This window comes from Carcharodon carcharias, chromosome 12 (assembly GCF_017639515.1).
Source record: "Carcharodon carcharias isolate sCarCar2 chromosome 12, sCarCar2.pri, whole genome shotgun sequence".
In the NCBI taxonomy this organism is placed as follows: domain Eukaryota; kingdom Metazoa; phylum Chordata; class Chondrichthyes; order Lamniformes; family Lamnidae; genus Carcharodon; species Carcharodon carcharias.
Genome location: NC_054478.1, coordinates 120076070 through 120093258, shown reverse-complemented (window position 1 = coordinate 120093258; position 17189 = coordinate 120076070). Strand labels below are relative to the sequence as shown.

At 45.8% G+C, this 17189-nt stretch overlaps 1 protein-coding gene across 2 annotated transcripts in view; it reads right to left on the bottom strand.

The window, feature by feature from the left end:
- trpm2 (transient receptor potential cation channel, subfamily M, member 2) overlaps positions 1-17189 on the bottom strand; it is a 543973-nt gene that overhangs the window by 46002 nt on the left and 480782 nt on the right. For both annotated transcript variants that reach the window (XM_041200804.1, XM_041200805.1), the window contains 4 exons: positions 13487-13619; positions 12959-13040; positions 10908-10995; positions 9756-9904 (listed from right to left, as the gene is read on the bottom strand). In XM_041200804.1, the coding sequence (XP_041056738.1) occupies positions 9756-9904; positions 10908-10995; positions 12959-13040; positions 13487-13619 (452 nt within the window). The remainder of the gene's footprint in view (positions 1-9755; positions 9905-10907; positions 10996-12958; positions 13041-13486; positions 13620-17189) is intronic.

Below are 17189 nucleotides of genomic sequence, written 5' to 3'. Positions count from 1 at the left end.
GTCACTTGTCTTGTTTGGCTGAAACAGGCGCATTGTGTGTACATGTTCTTTCTGTCAGCAAAGAACAGGGCCCTGTGTATTAATATTAGCTTGGCAGTCAACTGTCAGTTACCATCAGCAGTGCATTCTTCATGACAATGCCACTTGCCAATGAATCAGCACTTTCTTCACATACAGTATGAGCCGTTGTCTTCCCTTAAATTGGTATTCTTGCAGGAGCCCTGATGAATGCAAGACAAAAAGCTTGCACATGTCTCTTTTTTCAGCTTTACAAATGTAAGTTGTTGTTCTTATTGATCACAGAATGTTACAGTGCAGAAGGAGGCCATTTGGCCTATCATGTCTGCATCAGCTCTCTGAATTAGCATAATGACTTAGTGCCATTCACCTGCCTTTTCCTGCCACTTTCAGTGACTTATGCACATATACACCCAGGTTGCTCTGCTCCTGCACCCCCTTAAGAATTGTGCCCCTTATTTTATATTGTCTCTCCATGTTCTTCCTCCCTAAAAGCATCACCTCACACTTCTCTGCATTGACCTTCATCTGCCACCCATCTGCCCACTGCACCAACTTGTCTATGTTCTTTTGAAGTTCTGTATTGTTCTCCTCACAGTTTACAATGCTTTCGAGTTTTGTATCATCCGTAAACTTTGAAATTGCCTCCTGCACATCAAGATCTAGATCATTAACATATATCAGGAAAAGTAAGGGTCCCAGTAATGACTCCTGGGGATCTCCACTACAAACCTTCCTCCAGCCCGAAAAATATCCATAGAACCATAGAACACTACAGCACCGAAAACAGGCCATTCGGCCCTTCTGGTCTGTGCCAAAATATTATTCCACTAGTCCCATTGACCTGCACCTAGTCCATAACCCTCCAGACCTCTCCCATCCATGTATCCATTGACCATTCCCCTCTGTTTCCTAATACTCAGCCAATTTTGTATCCACGTTGCTACTTTCCCTTTTATTCCATGAGCTATAACTTTTCTCACAGGTCTGTTGTGTGGCATTGTATTGAATGCCTTTTGAAAGTCCATGTACACCACATCAACAGCAATACCCTCATCAACCCTCTCCCTTACCTCTTCAAAAAACTCCAGCAAGTAAGTTAAACATGATTTTCCCTTTAGGATTCTATTCTGGCTCTTCCTAATCAACTCACATTTTTCCATGTGACCATTAATTCTATCCTGAATAATTGTTCGATGATATAGAAATTAGTTATGGTGAAGGAGAAAGGGCTGTGGAGGTAAGACTATATTCCATACAGAATGAACTGATTCTGACTTACCATGACTAGGCCAGTGAGTTAAGTGGTGAGAGGCTGCAGACAGACTGAAATCATTTATAAAAGTTATGTCTCATAAAGTTCATAGAATTTTTGCATGTTTTGGATGGTTTGACAATGATATTCTCAGGAAGGAGTGTTAAAACAATTCCACTTTTTAGTTTATGAAATGACCTGCACTTGGATACCTGGGCATAACAAGGGAGACGATGGCATAGTGTGATGTCACAGGGCTTGTAATCCAGAGGCCCAGGGTAGTGGAATTTAAATTCAGTTAATAAAAAACCTGGAATTAAAAGCTAGTCTCAGTAATGATGACTGTGAAACTATCATTGAATGTGATAAAAACTAATCTGGTTCACTAATCCCCTTTAGGGAAGGAAATCTGCTGTTCTTACCTGGTTTGGCCTACATGTGACTCCAGATCTGTTGTGGTTGACTCTTAATTGCCCTCTGAAATGGCCTAGCAAGAAATGCTGGCTTGGCCTGCGACCCCAAATCCCACAGAAGAATTTAAAAAACTGATTGATAAGACCAACAACTGAGTCGTTAACAATGAGAGGACTGCACAGAGTTCAGGAAGATTTGGCTGATGAACATCAGAGAAACCTGAGGTTGTATACATTAGGAAGGAGAAAAAAGACTCAGAGGTTCAGATATACTAACATTCACAAGTGGAAGGACAAATGGTTAAAACTGTGTTTAAAAGGTCCAGCAAGAACATGGCAGACACCATGGAAAAAGAAAATTCAAATCCACTCCAGGAATGGACAGAAGTGCACATTCCCTTCAGAAGTAATGGGACAAACCCACAGTGTCAGGAGAAAGCAGATGAGTTGTTAATAAAGAGAAATGCAACCTGAAGGAGCACAAAAAGTGAATCAAATGGAGATAACCAAGTACCGGAAACATAGATTACTGGGTTAAACTTGCAAAGAAAAGCAGACTATAAAAGCTTCTTTAAGTATGTGAAAAGAAAAAGGTTAGTGAAGACAAATGTAGGTTCGTTACAGTCCACAACAGGAGAATTTACAATGGAGAACAAGCAAACGGCAGAGCAATTAAACAACTACTTTAGTCCTGTCTTCATGGAAGAAGACAGAAGTAACTTCCCAGAAATACTAGAGGACCAAAGATCTGTTGCGAAGGAGGAATTGAAGGAAATTAGTATTAATGAAAAAATAGTGCTGGAGAAATTAATGGGACGGAAAGACAATAAACCTCCAGGGCCTGATAATCTACATCCCAGGGTACTGGAGGAGGTGGCCATGGAAATAGTGGATGAGTTAGTTGTCATCTTCCAAAATTCTATAGATTCTGGAATAGTCCCAGCAGATTGCAGGGTGACAAATATAACCCCACTATTTAAAAAAGGGAGGGAGAAAAAAGGGACCGGTTAGCTTAACATCAGTAGTAGGGAAAATGTTACAGTCTGTTATAAAGGATGTAATAACAGGGCACTTGGAAAACATCAATGGGATTTGACAAAGTCAACATGAATATATGAAAGGGAAATCATGGTTGACAAACCTACTGGAGTTTTTTGAGGATGTAACTAGAAGGATAGATAAGGGAGAACCAGTGGATGTGATGTATTTTGATTAACTCCAACATAAGAGGTTTATGTCAAAAATTAAAGCACATGGGATTGTAGGCAATATATTGGCATGGATTGAGAATTGGCTAGCTGACAGGAAACAGAGAGTAGGAATAAATGGGGCTTTTTTGAATGGCAGGCAGTAACGAGTAGGGTCAGTGCTTGGCTTATTGAGAGAGCCAAATTTATTATTTCCAAGTTTGCTGATAACAGAAAACTAGGTGAGGGGGATGTTAAGAGACTTCAAGGCGATTTAGACAAGTTGAGTGAGCTTTTCTTTTTTATTCATTCACTGGATGTAGGCTTCGCTGGCTGGACCAGCATTTATTGCCATCCCTAGTTGCCCTTGTGGTGGTGGTGAGCTGCCTTCTTGAACTGCTGCAGTCCATGTGCTGTCGTACACCCACAGTGCTGTTAAGAAGGGAGTTCCAGGATTTTGACCCAGTTACAGTGAAGGAACGGCGATATATTTCCAAGTCAGGGTGGTGAGTGACTTGGAGAACTTCCAAGTGGTGGTGTTTCCATCTATCTGCTGCCCTTGTCCTTCTAGGAGGTGGTGGTCATGGGTTTGGAAAGTGCTGTCTAAGGAGCCTTGGTGAATTCCTGCACTGCATCTTGTAGATGGTACGCACTGCTGCTCCTGTGCATCAGCGGTGAGGGAGTGAATGTTTGTGGACGTGGTGCCAATCAAACGGACTGCTTTGTCCTGGGCGATGTCCAGCTTCTTCAGTGTTGTATGAACTGCACTGATCCAGGCAAGTGGGGAGTATTCCATCACAAATACATGGCAGCTGCAGTAAAATGTTATCTACTTTGGTAGGAAAGGCAGAATGACAGAGCATTATTTCAATGGTGATAGACAAATTGCATGCTGACTTTCATTGCGAGGGGACTTGAACAAGGGTGTCTAACTGCAGCTGTACAGGGCCTTGGTGAGACCACACCTGGAGTACTGTGTGCAGTTTTGGTCTACTTACTTAAGAAAGGATATACCTGCCATAGAGGAAGTGCAGCAAAGGTTCACCAGGCTGATTCCACTCCTGGAGTGGCACGATTGTCATACAAGGAGAGATTGGGTCGACTAAGCCTGTATTCACTGGAGTTTAGAAGAATAAGAGGGGATCGCATTAAAATGTATAAAATTCTGACAGGGCTGGACAGACTGGATACAAGGATGAAGTTTCCCAGGCTGTTGGTGGGGTTGGGGGGAGGTCTAGAACAAGGGGTCACAGTCTCAGGATACAAGATAGGCCATTTAGGGCTGAGATGAGGATAAACTTCTTCACTTAGAGAGTGGTGAATCTTTGGAATTCTCTATCACAGAGGGCTCTGGAGGCCAAGTCACTAAATATATTTAAGAAGGAAATAGATTTCTGGACTCCAAAGGAGTCAAGGGGTATGGGGAGAAAGCGGGAGTATGGCATTGAGATAGATCATATTGAATGGCAGAACAGGCTCGAAAGGACCAAAGGCCTATTCCTGCTCCTATTTTCTATGTTTCTATGTGAATGCAATTTGCATTCATTAGCATCTCATGAATGTTCATTAAATGTGCTGCAGGGAGGCATTCAAAGTAGTTGGGGGTAAGTGGGAGCATCTGGGCAGCAAAGGTGCAGGAAGGCATTCAAAGGATTGAGGGGAGGGGGAACAATGGAAGGCAGAGGGGCAGAAAGGTTTTGCAAGGGGTTAGAGGAAGAAGGGAAATGATGGCAGGCAGAGGGGAGACCAAGGGTGGGAAGCTGGAGCCCAGCAAGGGGAACTGAGATACTGACAAACAATGGGGTGGGTGAGATGCTAGAAGTTTAAATGGGAGGCGATGCATACAGACTCTGGAATAGGAAAGCAGGTGGGATGTGTTAGTGGAATACACGAGGGGTGGGTCACAGTGAGGCTCATGAAGGGGATGCGAGGGGTGGGAAAGGAGCCAATGTAGTGTTCAGGTATGAGGGCAATGGTCAACTCATTGAAAGACAAAGTCCTTGGTCTGGGGCCAGCAGGTCAGGTTCAGAGAGTTGAGATACTCCTTGGGCTCACAGTTAGGAGTGAGAGTACAGTCTGTCTTTGGGCTCACACAGTCAGGAGTGAGAGAGTAGAGATACTGCTTATGCTCACAGTCAGGAGTGAGAGAGTAAAGACTGTCCTTGGGCTCTGTGGACCTCACAGTCAAGAGTGAAAGAGAAGAGGCAGTCCTGGGGTACAGGGTCATGCATGGCACGCACATTGTACTCCCACTCTAGGGAGGGGAAAGGGCTGTGTGCTCAATTGGGATAATGCTGTGCAGGGCATTTTCAGAGTTCATGTCCATTGGCCTGTCTGGCTCTGTATTGGTCTGCAAATCGGATGGTAATGGTTATGGGAGGCATCTGCAGCCTGCACATGGAGGAAACACAATAAAGGGAGGGGGAGGAATGTGAAGCTTTCTTTGGGGGGTGGGAGGGAAGAATCATGCACACAAACCATAAGACATAGGAGCAGAAATTAGGCCATTCGGCCCATCGAGTCTGCTCCACCATTCGATCATGGCTGATAAGTTTCTCAACCCCATTCTCCCACCTTCTCCCCGTAACCTTTGATCCCCTTACCAATCAAGAGCCTATCTATCTCGGTCTTAAATACACTCAATGACCTGGCCTCCACAGCCTTCTGTGTCAATGAATTCCATAGATTTACCACTCTCTGGCTAAAGAATTTTCTCCTCATCTCTGTTCTAAAAGGTCTTTACTTTACTCTGAGGCTGTGCCCTCCGCTCCTAGTCTCTCCTACTAATGGAAACATCTTCCCCATGTCCACTCTATCCAGGCCTTTCAGTATTCTGTAAGTTTCAATCAGATCCCTCCTCATCCTTCTAAACTCCATCGAGTATAGACCCAGAGTCCTCAAACGTTCCTCATATGTTAAGCCTTTCATTCCTGGGATCATTCTCGTGAACTTCCTCTGGACCCTCTCCTCACACAGCCTCTCGATGGGGAGGGTAGAGGTCCACATGGGGCATGGACACATCGCAAATGATGGGCTCATGAGGGATGATGATAATGTCGAAACAATGGGATCCAGTATTTCTTGGGGGAGGCTGCAGAATAACAGGAGGGAGCTCTACTGCACATTGCGAGGTTCCAGGTAAAAAGCTGGGATGCAGATAGAGAGAGCAGAAGCATCGAAACTGGTCTCGAAGTAATAGTGGAGAACCACCATCTTGCACTGTCAAAGTAATGGTGCCAGTTCTAAATCGAAAGTTTCTGTGCAAATCTGCACGAGAGGAGTCTGAGACAGTTGGGAGGAGCGCACTGCTGGACTAAGGAACCCTTTCTGGGGGCGCCCTCTAACTTGTCGGTGCCAGAAGAGTAAGCTGGCGTCTGACCTGAGAGAAAGCAGGTAAACCTCCTTGAGAAGAGAGCCTTTGAAATCCATGCCTTTTCCAGTGCAGTGACAGGGAAATGTAGGAGTTTGTGGCTTAACATCACAGTCACTGCGTTTCAACGTTAACACAAAGGAATGTGAAATTTGGGGAAGCAGGCAACCGTTAAGGAGGCATTGGTGGAGCATATATAACATTCCATCAATGGAGGACTGTCACGTGCATTCCAGAATTGGCATGCATAACAGCCCAATGGGCATCCAGTCATTAATCGCGAGCAACTTATTGTTAATTAGTATGCCGGATCTGAGATAGGAGCGCTGAGCTCTGTCAGGTCACACATGTTATTCTAACCTTCTCCAACCACTGAGATGTTAAGTCTCAGGGATGGCATCTTGGTCACTCTCATGTGTCTGTTAGCATCTCATATACAAGACTGCATTACCGACAAGGCTAGTGGGGCAGGAAGCATATAGACCATTACAGCTGCTATTGGTTGCAGATTGTGAACTTCACTATGTTGACAAGCTAATCATTCATCTCTTCAAATGTTTCATTTCAGAGAGAAGGATAAAATAATTATGGATCCAGGCCTCAATGCTGCCTTTTTGAGGGCTCTAATTCAATGGAGAAGAAGGGAGAGATGATCCTGAGCGCAGCTTCAGGAGGAGGCCCTGGCTGATGTCTGGGGTCAGGAGGAGCCACAGCAAGAATAGGAGGGTAAAGAGAATAGACCCAGACAATGGAGGCGACTCATGAGACCTAGGGTATACTAAAGAAGACTCTCATTTTTACAGGTGAGTGATAGACAATGCCGCGCATGTCTGAGCTAGTCCCGAGCTCTGGTAGATCACATCTACCACATTCTTCATGAAGACCTAATGCCCCGTGGAATGGGAGGCCACCCCCTGCCAGTGGCTTTAAAGGTGACCGCCACACCTGCAGATTGTTCCAGGGATTCACAGGTGATCTGTGCGGCATCTTGCAGTCCACAACACATAGATGCATCAAGGAGGTCACAAATGCCCTCTGCAGCAAGGCACATCACTATGTGAGGTTTGCTCTCAACGAAGATAGCCAGGCTGCAAGATTCAATGGCTTTGCAGCTATCTCAGGCTTCTCAAGGGTGCAATTGATTGCACCAATGGCTTGAAGGGCTCCATAGCAGCAGCCCCTAATGTTTGTAAATTGCAAAAGCTATCATTACATCACTGTTCAATTGGTGTGTGATCATCAGAAGCACATAATGCACACTTGTGCCAGATGCCCTGGGAGTTGCCATGACTCATACATCTCACTCCCAGGTGCCTCAGATTTTCGAAGGGCCTGAACGTTTGAAGGGATGGCTGCTTGGGGATAAGGGGTACCCACTGAAACACTGGCTCATGACACCGGTGCATTGGCCTCAGAGTGGTTCAGAAGAGAGGTACAACGCAGCTCACAGCTCCACACGGTCCCTAATCAAACAAACCGTTGGCATTCTGAAGATGTGCTTCAGATGTTTGAACTGCTCAGGTGGCCTACTACAGTACACATCATCGTCGTGCGTTGTGACCTTCACAACCTGGCACTATAAAGAGGTGATCCCTTGCCAGAGGGTGAAATACAAGAGGAGGAGAGCTCCTTGAAGGAAGAAAATCAAGAAGACCAGGAACCTGAAGAGGTTGATGAGGGTCAGCTTCAATGGGATGACACCACAGAGGAAGCATGATGTGGAAGACATGCCTATGCCACTTTGATTGCTACCAGATTCCAGGAGAAGTAAAGTGAAGGCAAGAGGAGATGGCCACATTTCCCCTTGCCCTGAATGGCATGCCATTTCAATGGAAGGGATGTCCAACCTGTCACATCGAGAGTTATTTCAGCATTCAGATTTGCATTTTCCAGCTTCATGATTCCCCAGGCCATGATCTCTAAGATGGTTGAGTGTTGGGGGTATGTGCTCGCTCTGGAAAATGAGTTCACTCATAATGAGAACACTGCAAAAACTTACTTGAAGCAGTCTTCACCACATTAATGAGAAACTACAGCAGCCAGTGAGATAAGAGCATGGTTGGGGATGTCCTCCACCTGTCCACATCTTGTCCTTTGTCACTATCACTCAGGAGACACAACTGCTGTGAATCCATCAAGCTGCCCTCACACAATGATGATCCGTGAGAAGGGAGGGTTATAAGCACTTTAATGAGACACATCCAGTGAAGATCCCAGTAGTGTCACTGGTTTGCACCTAAGTGGGTTCTGGGGGCGTGCCTACCCTTCTTGCCCAACAGCAGCCTGCAGCGTCAAAGCTGCCGAGCTAGTCACCTTGTATCTGCGAACTGAAAAATTGCAGTTGAGATGGAACGAGGCCCTGAAGTGGCAGTTAATTGTCCACTTAAGGGCTTCAATAGGCTTAACGGCGGATGGGCTGCCTGACCCCTCACCTGCCCCCAGATTATAGGGGACAGGTGAGGGAGTGGGTGAGAAGGCCAGCCACTTTATTTTACATGCCTTTCCCCCCACCACTCCCCCAACCTTCAAACTGTCTGTAAAATTCACCCCATAGTCCTGAATCTTCCTGGGTTGGTCATAATCCCAACAGCCTCAAATCCGGATCAGGAGCCCAGAAATGGCAGTACCAGGATATCAGATGAGATCTACCTGGAGGCAGTCAATTAAAAGCCATCTCTGGGAGCCCCATCCGCTTAGGGACATTGAGTGGGTTCCAAAGTCAGGAGGTTCTTTCAGCACAACCTATGAGTACAGCTGCTGGCTGCCCTCCCAGAGTAGGGGCCACTGAGCAGCAAGCAGCAGGAGAGTGTCAGCTGCGCCATGAAGCAGCCTTCTGTAGCAGAGCAATAGAAGTTCTCACTGAAGCAAGAGCTCCATTAGCAGAGACATCAGTCTCCTTGAAGTGGCTGAAATGGTAAGCTGGCTGTTTGGTGAGATCTGAACACTGCAAAGTAAGCCTGAAGATTGGGAGAATTTTAGAAACCAGCCAAAAGCAATCCTGAGGGGCAGAAGTCCCACTCTAGACTAAATATGCTCCCGCCACACCCCCAGCAGAGTATCATTGCTGTGGGGTAGCCAGGTTTTATGTTGGTAAGATGCGGATTTACTAAATCCACCCTCGTAAAATCCACCCATGTCTCTGTAACTGCGATTAAATCTAAACCATTTGTCTCTATTTGTACCACAATTTTGTCTAACTTATTACAAATGCTTTTTGCATTCAGGTCAAGAGCCTTTAATTTTTTAACCTATTATTTACATGAAACTTATTCCCTGATGAATTATTACCATTAAACTTTCTGTCTCTTCCTGTCCCTCCCTGCTTGTCTTTACCCGAATTACTAACTGCTTTATTGCCTCAAGAGGGAGAGACAGTAGCTGACTGAAATGCAACATTTGAATTGTACTTGTAAACATGGGGTGACAACACAATCAGGTTCTGAGAATAGAAATTAAAACAGGCACAAGTCTGAATCTGAAATGTGTCACAGATCCCAAGCAACATTCCATACCTCCCAGGGGACCTTCTCATCAGGTACAGGGTAGCGTTCGATGTTGGTATCTGGGTACATCATGCTTCGGGCATTAACATGGTGCAGAGGCTTGAGATCCTTCTCTTCATCTTCAATTTCTTCCTCTTTATTTTTACTGTCAGAAATTACTGAATGGAACAAAGCAAGTGACATTGACCCACACTATTGATCAACCTTCTCTCTTAGTGTTCATCAACACAGGTCCACCGGTGCTGGAGTGTAGAACATTTCAAGCACTCAGTGTCAATTACAAACCCCTCCAGAACAGGTACAGTGTAATTAGATACAGAGTAAAGCTCCCTCTACACTGGCCCATCATATACCACCAAGGCAGGCACAGCTCAGGAAAAATACAGAGCAAAGCTCTGGGTTTTTCTGAAAGATCAGTAACCTGAAATATTAAATCTGTTTCTCTCTCCAAAAGTGTTTCCAGCCTTTCCTGTTCTCATCTCTATTTCCAACAAGCATTTTACATTTAATTTAATAATTTGGAGACTCTGCCAGGAGTAACTAACAAATGGAGAGACAATTTTTGAGCATTTTTGTCATGAGACCATATCACTCAATTTAATTTTTCTTGCCTTTCCAAAACTAAAAACCAATGATAGAAAGGAGGAAAATCCAGTAAGTCAGCTGCTTAGTCCTGTTTAACTATCAGGGGCTGCAGTTTTGAAATGGGCTCATTTAATCAGTTGTCTTGTTGGTGGATAAATCCTAAATCAGATAAATCTATTAGTATCAGCAGCTTGGGATCTCTGGAGGCTAATTTGCCTTCTGGGTCTCCAGTATTCATTCAATGTTGACCATGATGGCACTCCTGAATTAGACTTGATACACCACCCAGAACAGTAACCACGGACCCCATGAGATTAATCCTTTGAGGCTCCAACTCTACTGCGGTACTTAAACCCAAGCCCTTACAGTAAGGGAATGTAGGGAACACAGCTCAAATCATCAGTAATTGACTGCTTGGTGTTCAACCGCACCATTAGTTTCCATTCAGGACACGCTGTCATCTGACCAACAAGTGGGGTGTTGGCACCTGCGAGATTTCCTTTATCCCATTATTGGTGAATACTACAAGGATCACAGAGTGGGAATTGAACAGAACGTACTGAGCAGAGAACTTACCCAGGGCAGGCGCACTCTCCCGGGAGCCAAAATCCTTTTCTATAAGTGTATTCATGATCCAATTTAAGGCCCGCATGCTCTGCATCATCTAAAAGACCAAATTATAGCCAAGTCTTAGCAAAGCGATATTTACGGATTGACAGAAAATAATATCAACTGCCTGGGGGAGGATAGGTCAGGAGTTGATTGGATTGAGAATCACCGACATGAAGTCAAATAGATTGTAGCATATTGAATGGCAGGTGAATCCATGTCAGCAAGGGTACTGGAAAGGAAACAAGGCCACCGAATGTTGTAAATTGAGCAGGATCATGATGTGAATTTTGGAAGAGGCCATGGAATCGTTTTGAATATATTGCCAATGTCACCCCCTTGGAAAGGGGAAGCCTTCCAGACTTTTCCAGAGAAAGATGGGATTGAGCAGCATGGGTGGGATGGGGTGTGGGGAAAATGGAGGAACCTAGATAGACAACACTACAGCCATAATTTCTAGCCTTAATAGTCACAGTGGTACAGACACCTGATGTTACCAGTGAAAGCACGGCTCCAGTGACACAGACACCTGTTATTTCCAAGGAAAGCAGGGTCTCCATAGATGTTCAAGGCCATTCTGAGTCTGAAATGCTAAGATTAGGAAATATAGGTCGATAACTTAGGATCTCAGGAGGGGGATGCCTACGCAGGAGGCACCCAAAGATGCACCAGAGGACCCCCAAAACACCCCTCCCCTCACCCTGGAAATCTCCACTTGAGATTGCATGGCAATTGCCTCAGAAGTTCAAACACTGTGAATCATCCGATTTAAATCGCAATCTTATAAGGATAGATACCCAGGAAAAGTTAGAATATTTAAAACCACTTCTAACTCCTGGGTAACTACAGTGCTGACCTCCCCCACACCTGCAACTACCCTCCTAACGCATCATGGGAACCCTGGCTGCCCACCCCACCACCAACTAATCCCAACTCCCCTGACTAATCCCCGATCAACTCCCCATCCCCCAACTACACTCCTGACGTCCCCAAGGAACTCCATGGCTACCTCCACAATCCCCCGACCACGCCCACCCACCACTGACTCCTCACCCAGCCCTTGGATTACCCTTCCAACCCCCACAATGGGCCACCTCGACTACACCCACCCCCCACCCTCCATCCCCAAACACTCCCCCACTCCCAGACTTTCATCCCCATCCCTGACACCGGCCAACCCCGACTATACCCCCACCCCCCCGAGACTACCATCCCAGTCCTTGACCACACCCCAACTATCCTCCCCACCACCCAAGTACCCTCCTCATCCCCAACTATCCTCCACACATCCCAAATGCCTCCAACCCCCAATTGCCCCCAATAGTCAATCCACCACTGACAATCTGACCCCACCCTCCCATGGCCTATCCGACACCCCCTGACCACCTGACCCCCCCCCACTGTCCACCTGACCCCTCCACTGACCACCCATCCACCCTCCTGACCATCCGAACCTCCTCCAGTGACCACGTGACTTCCCCACTGACCTCCTCACTGACCATCTGACCCTCGCTCACTGAACATCCAACTCTCCTGACTTCCCTGCTGACCATCCGACCCCCCGACTAACCATCTCACCCTTCCACTGACCACTCAACACCCACACTGACCATGTGACCTCCCCACTGACCATCTGACTCCCCCTCGCTGACCACCAACACCCATACTACCCACTTACCTTACTCACTTGCCTTCTCCCTGGTTTTTCAAAGTGGTTGGATCTTTAAAATGATCTGCTTTATGGCAGCTAGTGCTGTAAAAAAGAGAGGGTGCCTTACTTTCCTTTGACTCCCCTGCACTTGGCAGAAGACCACTTTCCTCACCTGGCCTGAGTTGGAAGGTTGGGAGAGAAATGTGTGCTGGCATTTCAGGATAAGTGACTAGCAGTGGAGTGGCAGTCTGACTCCATGGAAGTTACGGCCCATGATCACCATGTCCCAGGCCTCTTTTTGACACTATGAGTAGTACCCACGCTCAGTCCTCCCTTTGCCTAGCCATCCCTCCCTGATATAGAGAACCTGTTCCTCCAGGCGGCAGATTCTTTGTTCCACTTTGTTGCCTTCTCTGTTCACATCAAGAGCCTCCACCACCGTATCCACTCTGGAAAACATGATCAAATGAAGGTTGTAAAAGAAAAGATCAAAACTGCTTAAAGTTTGGAAGAATGCAATGTGAGGATCTTCCCACATGAAAGCATATGGTTCAATTAAGAGCCACAGCAGGAATGAGGGTGGAAGGAGAAAGCAAGAGAGAGGCAAAAAAAGGTTTCAGTTAAGCGGAGACTCTCCCCTTTGACAGTTGGGTTTTGTTGAACTTCTCTGGAAAATGTAAACATCAAAAGACAGGGACAGAGATTTCAAATCAGTAGAATATGCTTCTGACACAGAGTGTTAGGCACGCATGTGATGCAATGATCAAGGCACCGGTGCTAGGACATCTGCGCGATGGTGGCCTACCCAATCAGGAGAGGAGGAAGGGAGAACAGAGAGCAATCAGAAGCAGGCTGGCAGGGATGGTGTGTATTTAGAGCATGAGCACTCACTCACTTTTCCATGGTACAGCTGATTTGTTGGTTCAGACTCTGGCTCTGATTGCGTTTCAGTTTGATCAGGTAATTCTCCTTAATTATGGCCTCCCAGGTCAAAAGTTCAGCTTCCTCTTTGTCATCCAGCTGCTTCTCTGTAAAAGGCATTTGTAGAAGTCAACCAACTAATTAAACATCTCTGTGCTGCATTTGTTTGGTGGGTGGGGTGAGGGAAGGAAGCGGGTGTCAGATGGCAGGATGAGGGTGGCTAGGAGGTAGATGTCTATAATTTCATTGTAAAAGCTGAGGAGGTGGTGAAACTTCTCTGCCCTTTGTGGGATACCTACCTTTCACCATGCTGCCTTTGTGCCAACATGACAAGATCTGATGAAAGCTGGCCCTCCAGTATACACATATGAACATTTGCTACAGGGGCTGGAAAGTCCTCTTCACCCTACTCTTGTTTCTGTTAACCGTAGGAAGAAATGATCATGGTGAATCAAGGAGCTGAACTTTATCCTGATGGCATGGGTCACAGCGGCGACATTGGAAGTGGGTGTCAATTCCATTTGTGAGTTATGCGGCCAGTCGCATATGATCTTGTGGCAGCTGGCCAATTAAGGAACGGTTGATGTCCCCTTTAAGAATAAGGCGAATTGGGGAGTATTCTGAAAGAGGGTTAATTGGTTTCCTGCTTATGGCATCATTAGTTCCAAAAAATGCCCATGTAACCTGAGGTTGACATGGAATGAACAGCTAAGGAGCAAAGGGTAAATAGAAAGCTAATTGCAATGGTGTTTAGTTTCAGCCTGTTTTTCTGTTTGGCAGTTCAGAACACACAGAGAATCCATGTGAGAAGAAACAAGCAAGGTTCTCTCTGAATGGAAGCGTTTTCTATTTGGCAGTTTTCAAACAGATCCTTTTGGTGAAGCAGGTCTTTGAAAATAGAACACAGACTGTTACAGTGTGTTATACAATTGGAAAAGACAGAGAGCTGAAGACATGAAGGGCAAGAGGTTATGGATTAGACAAGGCTCATTGCTGCTGTTTTAGAGTTACGTCACGTTGTTTAAAGGGGTTGGAGAAAGGAGTCTCCAGGGGTTTTGTGCCATCAGGACTATTGTGACCTGAGTGAGAGAGAGTTCATAGACTTGTGCCTTGTCAGCTGGAACTGTGCCCGAGGACATCGGATGGAATGCAGCTGCTGGTGAATGCAATTCATGGACTGCAATATTTGAATAGGAAGTGAGAGATTCTACATAGTGGAGGCTGAGTTTGAAAGACTAAGATTGCACATGGTGCCAATGTAAGTGCTTGTAACTAATTGAGGCATATCTTTGTTGTATCAACTATTTAAAATGAAATTTACATTTTTATTTGAAATATACTTGGCCTTTTAATTAATGTTTGAATTATGTTGATTTAAGTTTGCTTGTTACAGTAAATGTTTTCAGAAGTGAAACCTTGCCCATCAGTTTTCTTTCCATTGGCTTCATGGGGGTTCTTTTCTTCTCAAAGTGACTAACAAGACTGAGGGGTATGCCTGGCCATGAGGTTGCAGATTGTGGTTATGTACAATTCTGTTGCTGCTGATGGCCAGCAGTGCCTCATGGCTATCCATTTTTGTGCTAGTACATCTGTTCTGAATCAATCCCATTTAGCACGGTGGTTGTGCCACACAATATGATGGAGGGCATGCTCAGTGTGAGATGGGACTTTGTTTCCACATGAATGTGCGGTGGTAACTCCTACCGATACTGTCATGGACAGATGCAGCTGTGACAGATGGATTAGTGAGATGAGATCATGTAGGTTTTTCCCTCTTGTTGATTTTCTCAGCACCTGGTGCAGACCCAGTCTGGCAGCTATGTTCTTTATGTTCTTTCGGTTGGTGGTGGTGCTACCAAGTCATCCTTGGGGATGGGTAATGAAGTCCTAAGTCCCTCACCCAGAGTACATTATATGACCTTTCCACCCTTAATGCTTCTTCCAAGTGGTGTTCAACATGGAGGAGTACTGATTCATCAGCTGAGGGATGGTGGTAATAAGCAGGAGGTTTTCTTGGCCATGTTTGACCTGATGAATGAGGCTTCATGGGTTCCAGAGTCAATGTTGAGTTGAGGACTCCCAGAGCAATTCCCTCCATTGTATACACTGTGCCACCACCTCTAGAGGGTCTGCTCTGCCAATGGAAAAGCACTGACCTAGGGATGGTGATGGTGGTGTCTGGGTCATTGGTTGTAAGGTGAGTATGGCTATGTCAGGCTGTTGGGCTAGCTCTCCCAATTTTGTCACAAGTACCCAGATGTTGGTAAGGAGAACTTTGCAGGGTTGACAAGGATACATGTGCCTTTGTAGTTTCTGGTGCCGAGGTTGACGCTGGGTGATCCATTCAGTTAATTTCATTATGACTTCTCTATAGTGGTTTGGTACAATTGAATGTCTCCTAGGTCATTTCAGAAGGCAGCTAAGAGTCAACTACATCATTGTGGATCTGGGCTCTCATGTAGGCCTGACCAGGTAAATATGGCAGATTTTTTTCCCTAGAGAACACTGGTGAAACAGATGGGTTTTTAATGATAATCTGATAGATTCAGGGTCGTCACCATTACTGAAACCAGCCAAAGTAGCAGTTGGATGACGTCAGAGGCTAGGGCAATGCTGAACCCCTAGCTGATGGTATGCTTCTGGAATCTATGACATGAGAACTCCTGCAGCTGCACAGAGGCAAAGGAACATTTGACAGAGTTGCCACAGGTTATATGCAGCCGTGTGTGGGCAATGGGGGAGTCCATCCAAGTCATGCCGTGATTCTAATGGGTGGGTGCTTGGCTTCCCCCATCAGGAGATTGGTGACTCTGATGGACAGCCAGAACATCAGGCCACCTAGCACAAACCAAGATGGTTGTAGTTGTTGGACATTAGTCAGCGCAGTTCCAGGACAGCACTGCAGGAGTTCCTCATGGGAGTGTCCTCGGCCCAATCATCTTCAGCTGCTTCATCAATGACCTTCCTTCCACCATAAGGTCAGAAATATGGATGTTCGCTGATGATTGCAAAATGTTCAGCATCATGCATGACTCCTCAGATACTGAAGCAGTCCATGTCCATATGCAGCAAGACCTGGACAATATCCAGGCTTGGGCTGACAAGTGGCAAGTAACATTCGCACCACATAAGTGCCAGGCAATGACCATCTCCAACAAGAGAGAATCCAACTATCACCCCTTGATATTCAATGGCATTACCATCACTGAATCCCCCACTATCAGCATCCTGGGGGTTACCGTTGACCAGAAATGGAACTGGACTAGCCATATAAATACTGTGGCTACAAGAGGCTAAGAATCTTGCAATGGGTAGCTCACCTCCTGACTCCACAAAGTTGTCTACCATCTACAAGGCATAAGTCAGGAGTGTGATGGAATACCCCCCACTTGTGTGGATGTGTGCAGTTCATCTGGAGTACTGTGTCCAGTTCTGGACACCATACTTGAGGAAGGATGTGAAGGCATTTGAGAAAGTACAAAGGACATTCACAAGAGAGATAAAGAACTATAGCTATGAGGATAGATTGGGACTGTTTTCCTTGGAGAAGGGAAGGCTGAGAGGAGACTTAATATAGTTATTCAAGATCCTTAGGGGTATGGGCAGGGTAAACCGTGAGAAACTGTTACTATTCAAGAGAGCATCAAGAACTAGAGGGCACAGGTTCAAAACAATTG